Source organism: Callorhinus ursinus, unplaced genomic scaffold (assembly GCF_003265705.2).
Source record: "Callorhinus ursinus isolate GAN/ISIS: 27379988/994484 unplaced genomic scaffold, GSC_fseal_2.0 scaffold3, whole genome shotgun sequence".
Lineage (NCBI taxonomy): Eukaryota > Metazoa > Chordata > Mammalia > Carnivora > Otariidae > Callorhinus > Callorhinus ursinus.
The window spans coordinates 91,543,298-91,560,507 of record NW_027397065.1 but is presented as its reverse complement, the minus strand read 5'-3'; the positions used below and the strand labels follow the sequence as shown (position 1 = coordinate 91,560,507).

At 53.1% G+C, this 17,210-nt stretch overlaps 2 protein-coding genes across 5 annotated transcripts in view; one reads left to right on the top strand and one right to left on the bottom strand.

The window, feature by feature from the left end:
* Positions 1 to 11,943: 11,943 nt before the first annotated feature.
* On the bottom strand, positions 11,944 to 17,050 carry IRX2 (iroquois homeobox 2). 4 transcript variants are annotated; one of them, XM_025866692.2, is made up of 5 exons: positions 16,802 to 17,050; positions 15,054 to 15,459; positions 14,078 to 14,791; positions 13,225 to 13,301; positions 11,944 to 12,535 (listed from the first exon to the last, which is right to left on the bottom strand). In XM_025866692.2, the coding sequence occupies exons 1-4, from the start codon at positions 17,048 to 17,050 to the stop codon at positions 13,249 to 13,251; spliced, it is 1,422 nt and encodes a 473-aa protein (XP_025722477.1). In that variant the 3' UTR covers positions 11,944 to 12,535; positions 13,225 to 13,248. The 4 variants fall into 4 exon arrangements, with proteins under 4 accessions (XP_025722477.1, XP_073747207.1, XP_073747208.1 ...); XM_073891106.1 differs by lacking the exon at positions 16,802 to 17,050 and adding an exon at positions 16,553 to 16,781; XM_073891107.1 differs by lacking the exon at positions 16,802 to 17,050 and adding an exon at positions 15,894 to 16,033.
* Positions 17,049 to 17,210, top strand: part of LOC141372424 (uncharacterized) — a 4,362-nt gene continuing 4,200 nt past the window's right edge. Inside the window, exon 1 of the mRNA XM_073891142.1 lies at positions 17,049 to 17,176. Within this exon, the coding sequence (XP_073747243.1) occupies positions 17,049 to 17,176 (128 nt within the window). The remainder of the gene's footprint in view (positions 17,177 to 17,210) is intronic.

Below are 17,210 nucleotides of genomic sequence, written 5' to 3'. Positions count from 1 at the left end.
GCTGACAGAAGCCTGCAGACCCAAGACCAGAGAGCAGTGGTGTGGGAAAGGCACTCACAGATGTGCAGCGACTGACGTCCCCTGAAGCCAACAGGAAACTCCTAAGGAATCTATGTCCCCTGTGGGCTCACAGTGGATTTTAATGGGCTTATTGATAACACATCTAGATTCATTAATGGAACTGGACAGCAGCACGATGAAACCCTGCAAGAAATTATTGAAAACTCAAGTTGCCATCTCCAGCTTTCTGTTCCAGGTGAACTGCTAAGTGGGGGCTTTAAAGGGACTCCAATCCTTCACCAACAGCCTGGCAATCCAACGTGAACTGATTGAGTGTAGCCTATATGGGCATCTACCTGCATCAGGACTCCGAATCTCCAGGACAAGGCTCGTGGAATGGAGTTTGCACTGAGATTACGTCACATCATGTCTTCTCCACCTGCAAACCCTCGAGCTTGTATTCACTGTGCAGACTTTGGGTCAGTGCAAACCCAGCAAATCCCTGGCCCATTGTGTTGGTGAATCTTGGTGCTGGCTGAAGCTGGGGTGTGCAGCCTTATAAATCAAACAGTCTGCAGAACAGAGCCCGGAGCCCACATTTCCATATGCCGTCATCCCTCCTTCCTGCCGAATGTGATGAAGGCTGGTCTGTGGGCCCACAGCTGAGTCAGGGTTAAGGGTGGTTTCTAATACTGGGCACCACTACCTATAACATGCAAGACACTTACCCTGCTTCTGATGGAAACCAAAGAGCTTTCTGACCACCCACTGATGGCCAAGCAAAGCTACTCAGACCCCACTGTCTCTGGACAGCTCTGTTTGCAGGACCTCTGTGCAACCTCCTGGCTCCTTCAAGAGTGTGTGGGTCGTCATATTCCAGATTGACCCTAGAGGTAATTTCACGCATACTGCAAAGCCCCAGCTCTTTCCTACTTGGGTCCACCAAACAAACGGTGTCTGATTTTCCACTGTGGGCATTTTATTTCTTAATTTCTCATTTTCTTAACCTTGGGCCATCATCATTTAAAAAAATACCAGTGCCTGGGTCCACACCATGCCACCTGACCCTGAATCTCTCTCCTGGTGAATCCAATGTCATTCTGGCTTAAGGACATTAAAACATGAAGTCACTTCATGTGGAATATGTAAACACCAAGAACATCGGTGACTGTCAATAAGTTTATGCTGAATTAAACTGACCATTTTTAAATAGTAGCATTTACTTACAAGAAGAGCATGTGATTTGAGAAGAGATCTTCATGGAAGGTGTGGAGAGCCAGCCAAGGCAAGAGAGATGTCAAAAGGATTGTTGGGGTCTCTGTGTTTAAAGGCTCTCTCTTCACCTGCTTCCTATCTTACAAAAAAGGTGACTCTGGCTCCAACAAGAGCCACCAGACACCCCCAGCTCCATCCATGAACAGACAGTAAATTTCATCCTATGGACTCTGCTTCACTCCCTCCCTCTCCTCCATTTCCAAGACATGTGTTTTAAAAAAGTGTCACTTGACAAATATTTTTTACTGTGCCTCATCAATATTAAGATGACCAGGTTTAGCAAATAAAAATAAAATAAAATAAATACAGTTAAATTCAAAGTACAGAAAACCAACAAAACTTTAGAGGTAAACACTGCAGGGTACATACCTGACACTTATATTACAAAAGTATCCACTGTTTATAAAAACAATCAAATGTGGGGCGCCTGGGTGGATCAGTCAACAAGCGTCTGCCTTCGGCTCAGGTCATGATCCCGGGGTCCTGGGATCGAGCCCCGCATCGGGCTCCCTGCTCCGCGGGAAGCCTGCTTCTCCCTCTCCCACTCCCCCTGCTTGGGTTCCCTCTCTTGCTGTGTCTCTCTCTGTCAAATAAATTAAAAAAAAAAACTTTAAAAAAACCAATCAAATGTAACTGTCTTATATTTTATTTAGCACCTCTGGTATTTATGTATATTTATATATTCATGTTTGACTATTTTATATATCCACATGTACATTATATTCTGTGTGTATTGTACCTATTTATTGATTGTATCATTTCTTGCAAAAGTCTAAGGGACACCTTTAAGGTCAAAGAGGTCTACTTTTGTGCTATATAAAATCAAACCTTGTGATGTGCATATGTCGAAACCCACAGAATGTGCAAAACAAAGAATGAACCCTAACATAAACTATGGACTTTAGTTAATAACATATCGATATTCAATCATCCATTGAAACAAATGAAATACTAGGAACCAAGGTGCGAAGAGTCAGGGAAGCTGAGCTACGAGGAGGCGGCACAGGGAGCTCCCTGCATCTGCTGGGCAATTTTTTTGTGTCCCGAAAAATGATCTGACTCTCTCTGTGATAGGAGAAGTGCCATGTGTGAGCAGGGTCCAGCTTTGTGCCTGTGAAGTTAGCAGGAAGCCGAGGCTGGCCAAGGGGAAGCTGCCCGGGGAATCGGGCCTGGAGTGGGACTGCTCTGTGCTGCAGGCCGGGTGGGGGCTAGAGCTGTGGCCCCCAAGCAAGTAAGTCCCCTGGAACCCTTCTCTACCCGACCCTTCCCCTATTAGGGCATTACTGGGGTCTTTCTCTGCTCCTCATGCCATCTGACATTACCTGTTGCGCATTGCCCACACCCACTGACTTCCCACCCTAGTGTCCTTGAAAGCACCTCCCCAGCCCCTCCACACCTTGGCATTTAAACTTCCCAACAGCTGCTCTGAGTGGGGGCCGTGGCTTCCCACGTGCAGAAGGGCAGAAGGAGGCTCCACAACATGAGTCCATACCTGCTCTGTGCTGGGCCTGGGGAAGCACAGGAGGGCCACCCCCCCCTGCCTTCAAGCTCTCCACTCCCTCCACGGGGATTCCTCCTTACATGTTGCCCTTGGGGGATGGCATTTCAAAATTTAAAACAGTGCTTTATTTTTTTGAGGTTTTATTTAAAATTTGGGCATTTATAAATTATAATGTGTATTTTGCCTTTAAATCTCAAGAGATAACTGAATATTATAGAAGAAGAAAACTTTTTTTGGAAAACAGACAAAACGGCTATTTTGGCTAATTTTATTTCTTGCATCTGGTTAACTGCACAGTTGCTGTTGAAAATATGTCTAAGTCTACAGTTCGAGTACAGCAACTTTTTAATTTTTAAATCATAGATTGTCAGTGGGACACAGATTATATGAAAATCTTGATTGTTATAAGGGGTAATTATGCGAAAGACAAGAGCAGATCAATGGAATGAATGTATAATTTGTGAATGCCGCTCTTTTCTCTTATGGCAAATCTACACATTGGCCCCTCAGAACACAGAGCCCAGACAGGCGCAGTGACAATTAAATCCAGTTCTCTTTATGATGTCCCTAACTTCCATGCAGATCATGCTTTGCACATATTCTGTGAGGTTATCACTTGAAGCTGTATTTCCCAAGGTAGAAGCCTAAAGCACATTGATGAGCAGTTTAGAAGCCTGGTTTGCAAATGTTCAGTGTTCAGACAGACACTGTGGGCCTCACTTGTCCTCTTGGTCTGTGGCTATCACTGGGCCTCCGGCCAGGATGAGGTCTGTGACTGACCCACCAGGGCAGGGGGGTGGTGATGCTGGGACCAGCCTAACCCAACAAGGAGCCCCTTGCACAGCCTCCTGGGTGGGAGGAACTAGGGTTTGGGGAGAGGGCTATTTGGGCCACTCAAAGAGCCACACAAGGAGTCTGGAGTGCCCTCCCTCCCCTCTCCAGCCTGTCGAGGTGGCCATCCCACACTGGCTCATCTGGGGTTCCCCTGCCAAGCAGCACCCACCTCCCAAGTGCACGCACTGCCCCTTCTGCAGGACCACTGTTCAGAGCCAGGGATGGGGCCACACCAAGGAGGCCACCCACCCTAGGCAGGGCTTATACTCCATCTCTGGGGATGACCCCACTGCAGAAGCCAGCACCTGCCCCCAGGCATCCTGCCCCAAACTGCCAGTGCTCATGTGAGGGTGCCCCGGTACCACAGAGACATGCTTTTCTGGACCCCCTAACCCTGAAATGATTTAGAACCATCCTGTTCCCTTCCCCACGTCAGAAGGTATCTACTGGTGGGCCTTTCCTGACCTCAAAGAGTTAGGCCAAAAGTGCACCTGGCCTGAGAGTCACTCCTCCCCTCCCCCCCCCAGCCCACAGTCCACCTGCAACTCGGCCTTCTTCTTGCTCCCTGGGCCTTGTTTGTCCTGGGAAGGCAGGGAGAGCCAGAGGGGTATGCACCCGAATACATTATTTGCTTCTACTTAACACGGCGAAGTCAGTTGAGTTGTTTACAGTATAACTCATTTGTGGTTCTGTCCCCTAGCAGGCAGGCTTTATCTTCTTTAGAGCACAGCCTCAAGTCAGCCCCTGCCTTTATAAAGAGTCCAGCCCCACAGAAATGTTCAACACACTTTCTCTCCGCTCAGGGCTTGGGTTCAGCCTGGCCCCCTCCCCACTCCAGATGGGACCTCCTGCAGGAAGCAGGTTCACCAAAGGCTGAGACCTTTCAGTAACTCCTGCTTATATCTGGGCCCATTATCACCAAGGGCACTTTTATTTGAGGGGCTGAGTATCACATAATCATTATAAAACAAATTGTTTTTCCATTGCTTGAGAGTCAGGAAGGATAAACCTGGAGCTGCTCTGGGCCTCCTATTTAAGAGAACTAACGTCATGGCTGGGTGGGGCCTGGAACCTGATCTGCCGCCCCCCCCCCACCACCGTACTTGGACCCAGGGGTAGGGATCCCCATCTCTAGGCCCTGGTGGACTGATCCCACACCAGCCGTCCACCATTTCCGCATCCGGGGCTGTGCAGACCTGCAGGGTCCAGTTACCCCCCAAGGTGTGAATGGTGAGGAAGACTGAGCAGAGGTCTCTTCGGGGCCATAATGTCCCCCAAGCAAACAAGGCCCTGACCGCCAAAGGTTAGGGAGCGCAACAACTCCCCTGATCTGACCCTCACCTCCCAGTCCCTCCATATTCCCCAGCACTTCGCGCACCTGCTTGGCCTCAGCTGCCTCCTGTGGGTCCTACCCTTGCTCAGGATCCTCCCCCAGACCAGACCGCAGGAGGCTGGAGATGTGGTTCTGGGGTCCCACTCTTGAGCTACCAGCTCTGAGCCCCAGTCAAAGCTGCCCCACGCCGCCCAGAAAGGAAGGGCTGAGGGAGGGGCTGGATCGGAGAAACTCCCTGACTTGGGGCCTGCACTGGGGGGCTGTAGCACTACAGAAACCATGCAACCGAGCACGCTCGCGGGCGCCCCCATCCGGGCCACAGGCTGCGCTGTGTACACAGGGCTCCTCACCACCTCCAGGCAGCCCACCAGCTCCTTCTTAAGGAGGAGCGCGGGGAGGGGGTCAGGCAGTACGTCGAGGTGGCTACATTGGCTTTGTTGGGTCTGTAAAACCCTGACTTGGTCTGGCAAATTCCCTAAAAAGAAGCAGCAGCTCTGTGAGCCTCTGGTCTGCGGGTAGTGGTGCCAAGATGCCAAGGCTCCCTAGAGCGCCCTGACCCTCGCTGTGCTTCTCCGAGGCCGTGTCTGGAGGTGCCACCTGCCTGGGCTGCCCGCGCGGAGTGAGGGCGTCCGGGGCGCCTCTTGGGGTCCTCTCCCGCGCGCCGCTCTGCCGACCCCCCGGCGCACAACGAGGGCCGCGGCAGGCGCGGAGTCCTCGCTCTCCGTAGCTTCCGTGCGGCTGTGGAGCTCTGCGGCCCACAGACGTGCGGTGCCTGTGCAGGGAAGAACCCGACACAGGGAAGAGAGAAGGGGACGCGGGAAGGCGCGGCAGCTCGAGGCGCGGAGTCTCGCCCCTCCACCTGGCTGATGCGGGGACACTCCTCACCTTGGAGCGGGGCTTCCGGGGGGTTGGGGGGCAGGCGGCTTCCGGAGGCGCTCAGGGGAAGGGGATGCGCACCCCGGAACCAGCCTCGGAAGGGGGCCTGAGCAGGGCTGCAGGACGGGAGAGCAAGGGACCTGCGGAAATCGGGGGGAGCCCGGTGGGCCTCCCGGGAACTGGAAGCCATCAAGCGTTCGTGCAGGCTGGTCCACGGCCCAGGGCGCCTGGCTGCAGCCTCCTCTAAGGAGGCTCGAGTGTCAGATACCCCCCAATGCCAAGGGGAGGGGGCCAAAAGTGGGAGAACCGGGCAGGCGGCTGGACTTGGAGATCTCAGGCCGCAAGGGCATGGGGCGCATTCTGCCGCCGGAGATCCCAGGGTTCCAGCTCAGCATCCCCTCCGAACCCTACAGCCCCCCACTTCCAGGCGGCCCAACCCCCCGCCGCGGGCTCTGGGCCAGGCAGCCGCGCAGGGGCAGCCCCGAGGGGGTCCGCCGCATCTGCGCGCTCCTTTGACCTGCTGCTTCGCTGCAAGTCGGGGTGGCTGCCTTTTGCGGCCTCGGTGTGACCAGTGAAGCGTGGCGCGCTGCGCTGGAGGACGGCAGGGCAGAAGTGGGCCTGGGGTGTCTGCTGAAAGGCGTCCCCACCTGGGACAGCTTAGGCGTCTGGAGAGCTTGGACAAAAGCAGCGCCCAGAAGAAATGATTGTCCTTGTGCCAGGGCAAAACACGTGTGCTCCGACTCGACCCTGGTGGGGCTTTAGGGACATTAAGGAGCTGGGGGCCCCCAGGGAGAACGCGGCGGGCGCCTCCAGCTCGCGCACCTGCACTCAGGGCCGCTGGCGTCTGGGCCGCAGAGGGCGACAGCGCCGACAACCGCGGTGCTCCTTCGGCGCCGTGGAGCGGCTTCCCCGCCGCGGACGCGGCCTTTCCCTCCGAGCTCATCCGGGCACCGACCAGCCGCCGCTCCCGCTAACCCGGGCCACCTGTTTGTGCCCAGCTAACCTGTCAACTCACGACCCAACCTCTCAGGGCCCCCCCTCGCCGCGCCTGGGGGCGGGAGCCGGGCGCATGTGGGACCCGCACCCGCGCCGGGCGAAAGCGCAGCTCGCTTCAAACCCCAAGCCAGGTCGGCCCCTTTCCGCTGGGATTCCCAGGGCCTAGGAACAGGGGTCCTCTCCCAGCCCCTCTCCCCTGTTAGAAGATGCCAGGGGTGAAAATGTTCGCTTTGCCCTTTCTCTTGATGTTGGAGGAAAAGGCAAGGGCTGCGACGGGCACCTGTATGGGCCTCAGACCTTCCTCGCGCCGAGCGGTTCCCCTGACACTGACTTGGATCAGCCTTATTAATCCCAGCTGCGCTCTATCTGTTTGTCATTTGCCCCCTTTTCCTGCGGAATCATTATTTATGGCTGGGGGAGGGGAGGGGAAGGTGCCCGCCGCTGGAAGGGAACCTGGGAGGGAGTGGCTGAGGGCAAGAAGGTGACTGTGGGTGTTTTCCCTGAAGGTCACCGGAAAGGAGGGGTGGACAGGGGCCTGGTCGGACCAGCTCCTCTTTGAATCCTTGCTCAAGAGCATTAACTAATTAGGGATCAGAGAAATGAAAAAAAAAAAAAAAAACTCCTTTAAATAACCAAAGGTAATTATAACCCTGTTGTTGACACTAAGGATTAATAATTGATCAGGAGTTACACACAATAAATTGTCAATTTATCTCCCCACAAAAAATGCCAGCGCTCCTGTAGTGTTGTGTTTCCTTTCTGCCCTCTGGGTATTTCCTATGAAGATCCTTTCTGTTCCCGTTTGGAGGCAGCCCCAAACCTCACAGTTTGCTTCTTTAAGAATATTAGATTTAATTTGTGTTCAGTTCCATGTAGAACAAAGTAACATTGAGGACACCTTTTTAAAAGACTCTCCCTTATTATCTTGGGAACAGACTTAAGTAAACAAACAAAAACTATTCTTCCTCTTTCCTTTTACCTGGGATTTCAGAAGAACAGAGGAGGGAGATTTCATAACTCATTCTTTTTTAATTATATGGCCAGTATAGTCCTCCTTAATAATATCTTCAATTTTTATTTTTCCTAGAAAGAGAGAGAACGCTCTGCCCTCTGTAGAGAGAACAGGAGCCTATTCTCTGCTTGGAGGGTGGAGGTACAGTGAATCTACATGCCTCTGTTTGCAGGAGATACTGGTGAGAAGGCAGTGAAGCATGCAAATGGGGGTGTCTGCACCCTAAAACAAGTGTTCTCTCCTTTGCCTCCCAAGGGCAAAGGCTACCTGCACATCATGAAATACTGGTCTCATGCCGCTCCAGCCCAAAGCAAAGGAGCGGGTTGGCATGAGCTGTCATTATGGCCCACATAAAGTAATTTTCAGCAACTGGAAAATTATATTGTCATAGATTACTTCTTCTCATAATAAGCCTTTAAAATATCTGTAGGGATTTGTCACTTACATAAAGGTTTGAAAATACATCAAAGGGACATGTCCCCTTTGCGATTTGTAGAAATTCAAATGATGTTAATCATAATATCCACGTATCACAGACTGTGTATTGTTCCCAAGATTGCCTCTTGGGTTAACACATTTTTAAAATGTTTAAAATATTATTTTTGTAAAAAGCTGTGTAAAAACATTTATTTCATAGATCTACTTAAACCCTTAACTTGGGGTTAAAATAAATGCTTTTCTTGGGATTTTCAATGCACTAAGGAAAAAATCATCTGTTAGGTAATCATTGCATAGTGTTTTTTTGGAGGAAACTTTTTAATAACTCAGTGTATTGTTTAGATTTGAAAGGGTTGCCTCAGAGGGAACAAATAAGTCGGTTCGGAATGATTTTTTTCAAACTGATGTCTGTTTACTCGACACTAGCAGTGTAAGTTTAGGGCACATTTATTCTGTAACGATAAAAAGCTCAAGGCCCACTTTACGCTCAGCCTCTGTAATAAATATTTGAATGCAGTTTCACCCGACCCTGAAACGCAGGTGGGCTGGAGGGCGCGTGGTTTTCCGCCCTGGCCGCACCGCCCGAGCCCGCAGGTGTCTGAGAGGTGGCCCGCGGGGCGCCCCGCCGGGCTCGGCCCCGCTCCCGCCTGCACTCCCGCTCGGGCGGGGCCCCGAGGGTGGGTGCAGGCGGCGCCCCCCGCCGGCCGGGCCGCAGCCCCTTGCTCTCCGCGCTCCCGCCCTCTCGCCTCGCGTCAGACAAAGGTGGGTGAAGTTCTTTTCAAGTTTCAAAGGCAGTTGCTGGGCAGCTTTGCAGAAACAATAACTCTTTTATTGGGAACAAATGTTGACATTTGACGGGCGCGGGAGGCCGTGGCCGCCGGGCAAGCGCTCCCGGGGCTCTCGGCAGCGCCCGGCCCCCGGGCTCCACCTGAGATGAGAGCGGGGGCTCTGATCGACCGGCTCCGGCGCGGCCCGGGCCGCGGAGGGCCGAGCCCCGCACGCCGACGAACGCGAGCGCCCGGGCCCGCCGCCGCAGCGCCAGGCCCGGCCCAACGGCCCCGCGCCCCGCTCGCCAGCGCCCCGCGCCGGGAGCTGTAAGCGTCTATCTCGGCCGGCGGCAGTTCTGATTAACTAGACTCTAAAGCAAAAATAAAAATCAGACCCCACACCAACTTCCTTCCTCAGTGAAGGTTCTCTCTCCCCGCTCCCTCTCTCCCTTCCTCATCTCCCCCCCCCCCCCCCCCCGCTTCTTCCTCCTTCATCTTCCCTAATGATCTTCACGGAGGAGAGCTCATAAATCACTCTGCATTTCCCTTTTAAAAAGATCCCTCTAAACACCTGCGGGTTTTATGTTCTTAGCACACATTTAAAAATCAAGTTCTCCAGAATGAAATTCAGGTCAGGAGGCAGGGTGAGTAAGTTATGGAAATCTTTGATAATTTGTTGGGCATATAAACATCAAAGAATATTCGTTAGCCTAAGCTAATCTGCTGAGCTGCTTTGAGTTTTCAGCACCTGAAAGGTGCGGTTGTCCAGAGAACCGGGTCGGGGACAGAGGTGGCGCTGGGCGCCTGCGTGTGCGGGAACGGATCACATGTCCAGGTAAAACAACCTTCTGTTGCAAAGGGAGGCAGCTTTTACCCAGGCTTCAATTTCTGAACATATGCACAAAGATCAATTTTTGTTTGGGTTTTCCACTCCCATACTCTGTACTTCTCTAAGAGACACAGTGCCTTAACTGTTGAATGTTCATTAGGGTGTGTGGTCTTGAAGTGTTTAATTTGTTAGAGATCATTCACTTCCATACTTTGCAGTGAAGTCTTCCAAATACTCAAATTATAATATTACATATAACAGATATTGCTGCCATGTGCATTGTATTCCCTGCTGATTTAGGAAATATGGCTAATATTAATAAAAGCAAACTACTTAATTCCTTAATATTGCACTTGAAAATGCTATCTGGAGGGGAAAAAGTCATTATCTTCATGGAAAGTCTATGAAGGTTTTACGTCTGAAACAAAAATGAGCAAAGGAGCTCACAGCTCACTTTTCCGCTCACAGACCTCACATTTGTTTTCTTCCAGACTCTCTGCCACAGAGAGCCATGGCTCTCCATGTGAAAAATCTTCCCTGTCACCAAGAAATAGCTCAGCTCCAAACATTTCCATGTCTCTTACTTGGGGAGGCAGGAAGGAGAAAACAAAGCAAAGCAAAACAAAACAAAACAAAACAAAACAAAACAGTTATCTACCCTAAAGTTTGGCTTTATGTATAGCCTCCAAATGCTTCTATACCCCAAACCAACAAAATGCCTAAGAAGTAGCAGAAAACCAAAACCTTGATCTACTCCTTTTCTCAGGAGCAAACCACAACTGCTCCTCCCCACTGGCCTGGCTAGGTGTCCAGTTAACAGCCCCCTGGCTTTGCCTCAAGTACCTAAGATTACTTTCAAATACCCTTTCTAACAAGACCCCAGCAAGAGGCCACTAATTTCTACCGCACAAAAAGCCACTGGAGAGAGATCCGTTTGTCAATATCAACTGGTCCAGCAATTTCCCATCCTCAGACACATCGGCCTATTGGAGCTGGCAGATGTTTAGACAAGATTTTATAAATTGTTCAATATCAGCCCATAATGAACCCCAACTGACCATTCCAAAGCAGCTAAAAGCATCCGGGACATCCCCCGCTGGGATCCAATAATGCGCTCATGCTGCAGCATTATTAATCATGGAATAAAACAGATGAACCTCTTGAAAAGTAAGTGTATGATTGATTAAAGGGCAATCTAAGAAGCTATTATTCTTGTTTTATAACCGTAAGTTATATTCACTCAATTTATCTTTGGAAAGGAAATAAATGATTGTTCATCTCTTCTCTGAAATCATATTATATGGATATCCATATAATTTTGCTGAAAATTAAAGTGACAGGTTTGCTGCTTTTATGATACTAATCAAAGGGAATACGCTACTTGCCTACAAATTCTAGACTTGTTCTATAATTAGATGGTGAGCAGCACAATAACCAGGTCATAGTCTAAGGTTGTTTAAACTTTTCTTTTCCCCCAGGGTAAGGGTTAGAGCCACCGAAAGGAAAATAAATCTCTCCTCCCAGATTTTCACCTTGTGTTCAATGTGCGATACATGAAAAGGAGAGTCAAGGCCCTTAAATCTAAATAATCTATGCCAATGTGGATAATTCCGGCTTTAAAATAAACAATGACTTCCATCAGTAATGTATGGTCGGTCCGAGCTGTGACTCCCGACTAACCTTGCTATCAGGATTCTCCAACTTATGTTAGGGAGAAGGTTCAACAAGCCAGCATAGAAATAAATATAAAATGGATCCTAACGCATAAAGATGTCAGGTCATTTCATTTGGCCAAGTTTAAAAAATTGACACTAACAAGTAATCTGCATATTCAGAGCAGAAAAATCTTAATTTTCTTGCGATATGTGTGCATATAAATAATCCAAAACTGGATGTTACTGCCCTGTGTATTTCTCTTCCATCTGCCTATCTCCTTTTTTTATGAGCGGGAGAAGGGAGAGATTATTTTACACATTTTCATTAAAAAGCCTGAGGTCAGATCACCTGGGGGTTGGGGCTGCTATTACCTGGGGCTCCCTACCCAAATCACTCTCCTAGGAAAAATGAGCCCCAAACACCATATTGTCGTAGACTAGTCTGTTTTTATTTACAATTTAAGATATAAATTAGTAAAGAATTCTTGTTAAACAACCAACAAAGATTGTATAACCAGCAATGTTCAAATAAAAACCAGGCAGAATTTATTTACAAAAAGTTTAGATTCCATTGCAATACAACTTGCATAAATTACTAGAAGCTTTATATCATTATAAAAATAAATATCAAATTTGTTTCCACTTCTTAAGTACTCAAGTTCTTCAATCACATTTTATTTCTACTGTGTACATCTTTTACAAATAAATTTTACAGTAAATCCTATCACACCTATAGAATATATACCGTGGCAATGAAGTGATCAATTCAAGATATCCTGAGAAAAAAGATTGTTTTCAGAAGTCACACATACATTGGGGAAGCTATACTATGCCAACAAATTCACGTTATGTCCAACAAAGGTCTGTTCCGTTAGAGTCTGTGGATCCTTCTCCTTTACAGCGGCATAAGATGCGGTCCGGGTTTAGAGATGTGTTTTTTATATCTGTATATTTATGAACTTGGGGAGAGAGAATGGCCTGCTGACTTTTTTTTTTTCCAAAGCAATTGTGACACCTACCTGTGGACCAAGGAAAAAACCAAATCATCCCAAATCCTTCAGTTGCACACCAACATCATCACATTATAAAAACGAGTCTATCTGAAATGATTCTGCCTCTCTCCTGACATCATCCAGATCTGTGATTAGTAATTTTGCCTAGTTGCAAAGTAGGGATTTTTTTTTGAGATACTGCTGTGAGCCAGGTGAACTGCAGGGTCCTATCTAGTCCATCTGGACACAGGGGCAGGCCTGATAAACAGCTAGAGCTTCTCCAGTCTCTTAGGGTACTCTGCAAACAACACCTCTAAAGGGTCCTGATGCCCCAGGCTTCAGCAGCACTAGCTCATCAAAGCCAGGGTCTATTACACTTCTAGTGTAGTAAAAAATGGTTCCAAACTGCATACAAATACCCCAATTTTAATAATCTATTTTTCAAAGAGAAAACAACAGTGGTGCAATATACACGTTCCCGTGAAAGGAGTGATTTTTCACAGCAGAACTTGAGTGGGAAAAGAGGGACTATAATAAAACAGAATGGGTACTTTCCCACTTCCAGGAAAAAAAAAAAAAAAGACTGAAGAACATTGCAATGCTCTGCCCTCAGACTCCATGACAAGAAGCAAGAAATATACAGTAAGCAAGTTTACAGTGCAATTGGTGTTGGAGGCTCCCCCAGGGTGGGAGGCAACCCCAGGGTGCCCACTTACTTGCATTGCTGCGCAGGGCGCCTTCTATAGGTAGGGCTGAACGCCCCCACCAACCACGGTGCAGCCCTCACTGGCATCTGTCAGGGGAGGCGGCAGTTAGTCAGAACCTGACCCCAGAGCCATCTGTCTCCCAGACAGCTTGCACACCCACCAGCCCGCACACCCATGCATGCTCACTCCCTCAACGCACAAAACAGTTTAGGGAAACTGTCTGAGCGGCCACTGTTGGAGACAGATTTGGGGCATGTTTCCTGTTCTCATTTTCTTTTCTTGTCTGAGCTCCTTCTGCAGGTCTTATCAACTCCAGCCTGAATTATGAGCCACGGTAGGAGACACAGAGGGGGCAGGGGAAGCGGCAGACCCTTGTCTTCTGTTTGGAAGAACTAGCGCCTCTCAGACTTACTACAACATCTTGTTTCCTTCCAGCCAAAAGCAGAAGACTCAGCTGAGACTCTCCTAGCGGAGAACACACCAAAGCTTCTACTCAATCTACCGGGAGACAAGCTGTAATTTGCATTTTGTGACAATTTGTTTTTTGCGGAAACCAATCATGATAATACTACTAATCGTAATCATAATAGTAAGTTCAATAAAATGTAAGTAATAAAGGGCTAAGCCTTACTGCAAGGCAGGGGTCGCTCTGCCCGCTCCGCCCCTTTTCAGTGCTACCGCCGCCCCCTTCTCTTCCCCCAACTTCTGGTCAGAGTGGCGCCTTTCGCAACAAAGGCTCCCCGTGCCAGGCCCAAGGGTCTCCCTGGGCCCTGACCCAGGCGTTCCCCGAACTGCTGACTAAGCCGGGACCCGCCCGCTCTCGCCCTCGCTCCCCGGAGGCCCCGCGGGCCGCAGCCCCTACCTTTCTTCGGCTCGTAGCCGCCGCCGGGGGGCCGGTAGTGGGGCTCCAGCGGGTGCGCGCCCGCCTTGCCCGCGTCGCTGGCCGCCTTGGGCGCGGGGTGCAGCGCCTCTCCGGGGGCCGCGGCCGCCGAGTTGTACCGCAGGAGCCCCTGGCCCTGCAGCGCCGCGTTCAAGTTCCCGTAGTTTGTGTAGTTGCCGTAGAAGGGCGACGTGTAGTAGAGGTGGCGGCCGAGCAGCGGCGAGGCGGGGTAGGGCGAGCCGCCCGGCGGCGCCCCGGAGGAGGCGGGCGCGGCGGCCGCGGGCAACCCCGGCGGCGCGCAGCCTGGGCCCAGGCTCGGCTGCTTGAGGTCCGACGTGGCGATCTCGGCCAGAGACCACAGCTTGGGCTTGCTGGCGGGTGGCGGCGCGCCCGGCGACGTCCGGCTGCCCAGGGGCATCTTGCCGCTGCCGCCAGCGCGGGGCGCGGCCTCGGGCGGGGGGCTCAGCAGCGGCGCCTCCACGCCAGTGAGGGGTGACGAGGTCACGGGCTCGGGCGGCGCCAGGTCCCGCGCGCCCTCGCCCTCGTCCTCCTCGTCGTCTTCCAGGTCGTCGTCCTTATGCTTGCACTCCGAGCCCGACTCGCACAGGGGGTCCCCGGCCCGGCAAGGCAGCTTCTCCCCGTCCGACTCGGCCGAGCACGAGTGATCCGTGAGCGAGTCGACGTGCAGGCTGATCCCTGCAGGGGCGCGGGCAGGGCTGTGGGACGCGGCGACCCCCGGGCCCCGGGCGCCCCCCTCCCCGCGTGAACTCCCACCTCGACCCCACCCCAGCCACGTCCTGGGGGGAGCACGGCCTCCCCAGGAAGTGCCCGAAGACCAACCCGGCTGGCCCCCGCGCCCCTGGGGGGCAGCGGGCAGCATCTTCCCCGACCGTGGCTCTGTGCCCGCCCGGGAAGAAAGCTCCCGCTAAGAGCTCGCGCCGGCCGCGGCCCCGCTCACCTTCGTCCTCCGCCGACGTCTCCGTACCGTCCTGCGCCTTGTCGGGACTGCCCCCCTTGCCCCGTGCAGCGTCACCCTCATCGTCGTCTTCATCCTCACTCTTGTTTCTCGGGGCCCACGTCATCTTGTTCTCCTTCTTGAGGCGCCGGCGCGCGTTGGCGAACCAGGTGGAGACCTGCGTGAGGGTCATCTTGGTGATGATGGCCAGCATGATCTTCTCGCCCTTGGTGGGGTAGGGGTTCTTGCGGTGCTCGTTGAGCCAGGCCTTGAGCGTGGCCGTGGCGTCCCGCGTGGCGTTCTTGCGGTACGCCGGATCGTTGAGCTGGTACGGGTAGGCCGCGCTGCCGTACGGGTGGTAGCTGATGGCGCCCGTCATGCCGGTCGTGTGGGCGTCGTAGGGCGCGCCCTGGAACCAACAAGAGCCTGGTGAGTGCGGTGTGCGGGAACCTGGCCCTCATCGGCCCAAACGTGACCCCTCCGCCCTCCCAATGCCGCCTATTCCAGGGTGAGTCCCGCGCTGGAACCTTATTTCCCGCAGCAAATAAGCAGGAAAAAAACGCAGCGCATAATGTAAGACAGGCTGCTGATCACGAAAACGCTGCAGTGCTAATCTCGAATTTTTTGAACTATTTCACTTTCCTAAAATGACGTATCTTCCCCCCAAATATCCCTGAGCTGCGGGCACAGATGTACGCAAACATGCACGCACACGGACCCACAGGTACTTTCTTGATATCTAAATTTCTCTGGCTGGCTCCCCCTACTCCCCCTTCCCCGCCCTTATATGGTAAAAAAAAAAAAAAAAAAAAAACACCCCGGAGCCCCCGCTCCGCTATTCACCGCTCTAAAGCTCGGCAAATCCAATTTGCAACTCAGAAGCCAGTCACCGTTTCGAATACTTCAAATACGCGGTAATTAGCATTTTAATTCAGCCTTTAACGTTTAAATTCGAGACATTTGCAGCCTCCGCCAAGGCCCCAGCTCCGATGTCGCTGCCCCGGAATTCCACCCAGGGCGGGCCGTGGCGACAACCCTCCCCCCCCCGTAACGGCCTCAATCGCCCGAAACGGGCGTCACCACCAACGGGCCGGGCCCAGCTGCGGAACCAGAGGCCAGCGGGCCGACCCCAGGTCGGGGAAGCAGTGGCTGCTCTCCGTACGCAGGGGACTGAGGCGACAATTAGGGTTGCCACACGCCCGCCGACACGTTTTTTTGAAAGCAGGGCCTGTGCGACAGATTAAGGCCAAGATCCTGTCGCGCCAGGAAGGGTCCCGGAGCTGCCGCCAAGGCTCCGCTCCCTCCCCCCAACCCGGGGATCCCCAAGCCCTGCAAGTGAACCCAAAGCGCCCGGCAGTCACCCCGGAGGCCCCAGGGGCGCCGAGCCCCGCTCCCCGGGCCGAGAGAAGCTAGCTCCCGGCCCGCTCTGCACTCTTCGCCAGGCTTTGGCGCGTGAACGAAGGACAACCCAGCACAGATTCCCGACCCCAGCGGTGTCGCACTTTTCAGGCTCTTTGGGAACATCACCCCGAAAGCCAAGGGGAAGCGGCGCGGACCTCCGGTCTGAGGGACGTCTCCAGCGGGCCGCGCTGCCTCTCACTCCGGCCTCCTGTCCCGCCCGCGACGCGGCGGCCAGCGTCCGAGACTCCGGAGCCACCGCCCACGGCACTTTCCCCGCGCCCTCGCGCCCCGATCGCGGTCCCGTCGCCCGGGTGTCCCGCGTCCCCTCCCACCCGCCTGCGCGCGGTTACCATGTAGGACGGGAAGCCGGCGGCGGCGGCAGCCGCGTCGGCCGAGTACTGCAGCGGGCTGCCGAAGCCTGTGGCCGCCTGTGCCGTGAAGGCCGCGGAGCCCGGGTAAGGGCTGAACGCCGAGCCCGACGCCGAGCGAGCCAGCTCCTCGCTGCGCGGCGCCGCCAGCGCCGACGCGCCGTACGCCGGGCACGAGTAGAGCGCCAGCGAGCCGGGCGCCTGGTACAGGTAGCCCTGCGGGTAGGACATGGTGGGCGCGGGGCACCGGGCCCGCGTCACGCCGAGCAGCGGGCAAGGCGCGCGGCGCCCTCCATCCACGCCCGGCCGGGGCGCGGCGCGGCGGCGGGCGCGGGGGCCCCGGGCCGAGGCAGGCCGGCCCGCGCACTAGCCCGGGAGGCCCGCGGGCCGG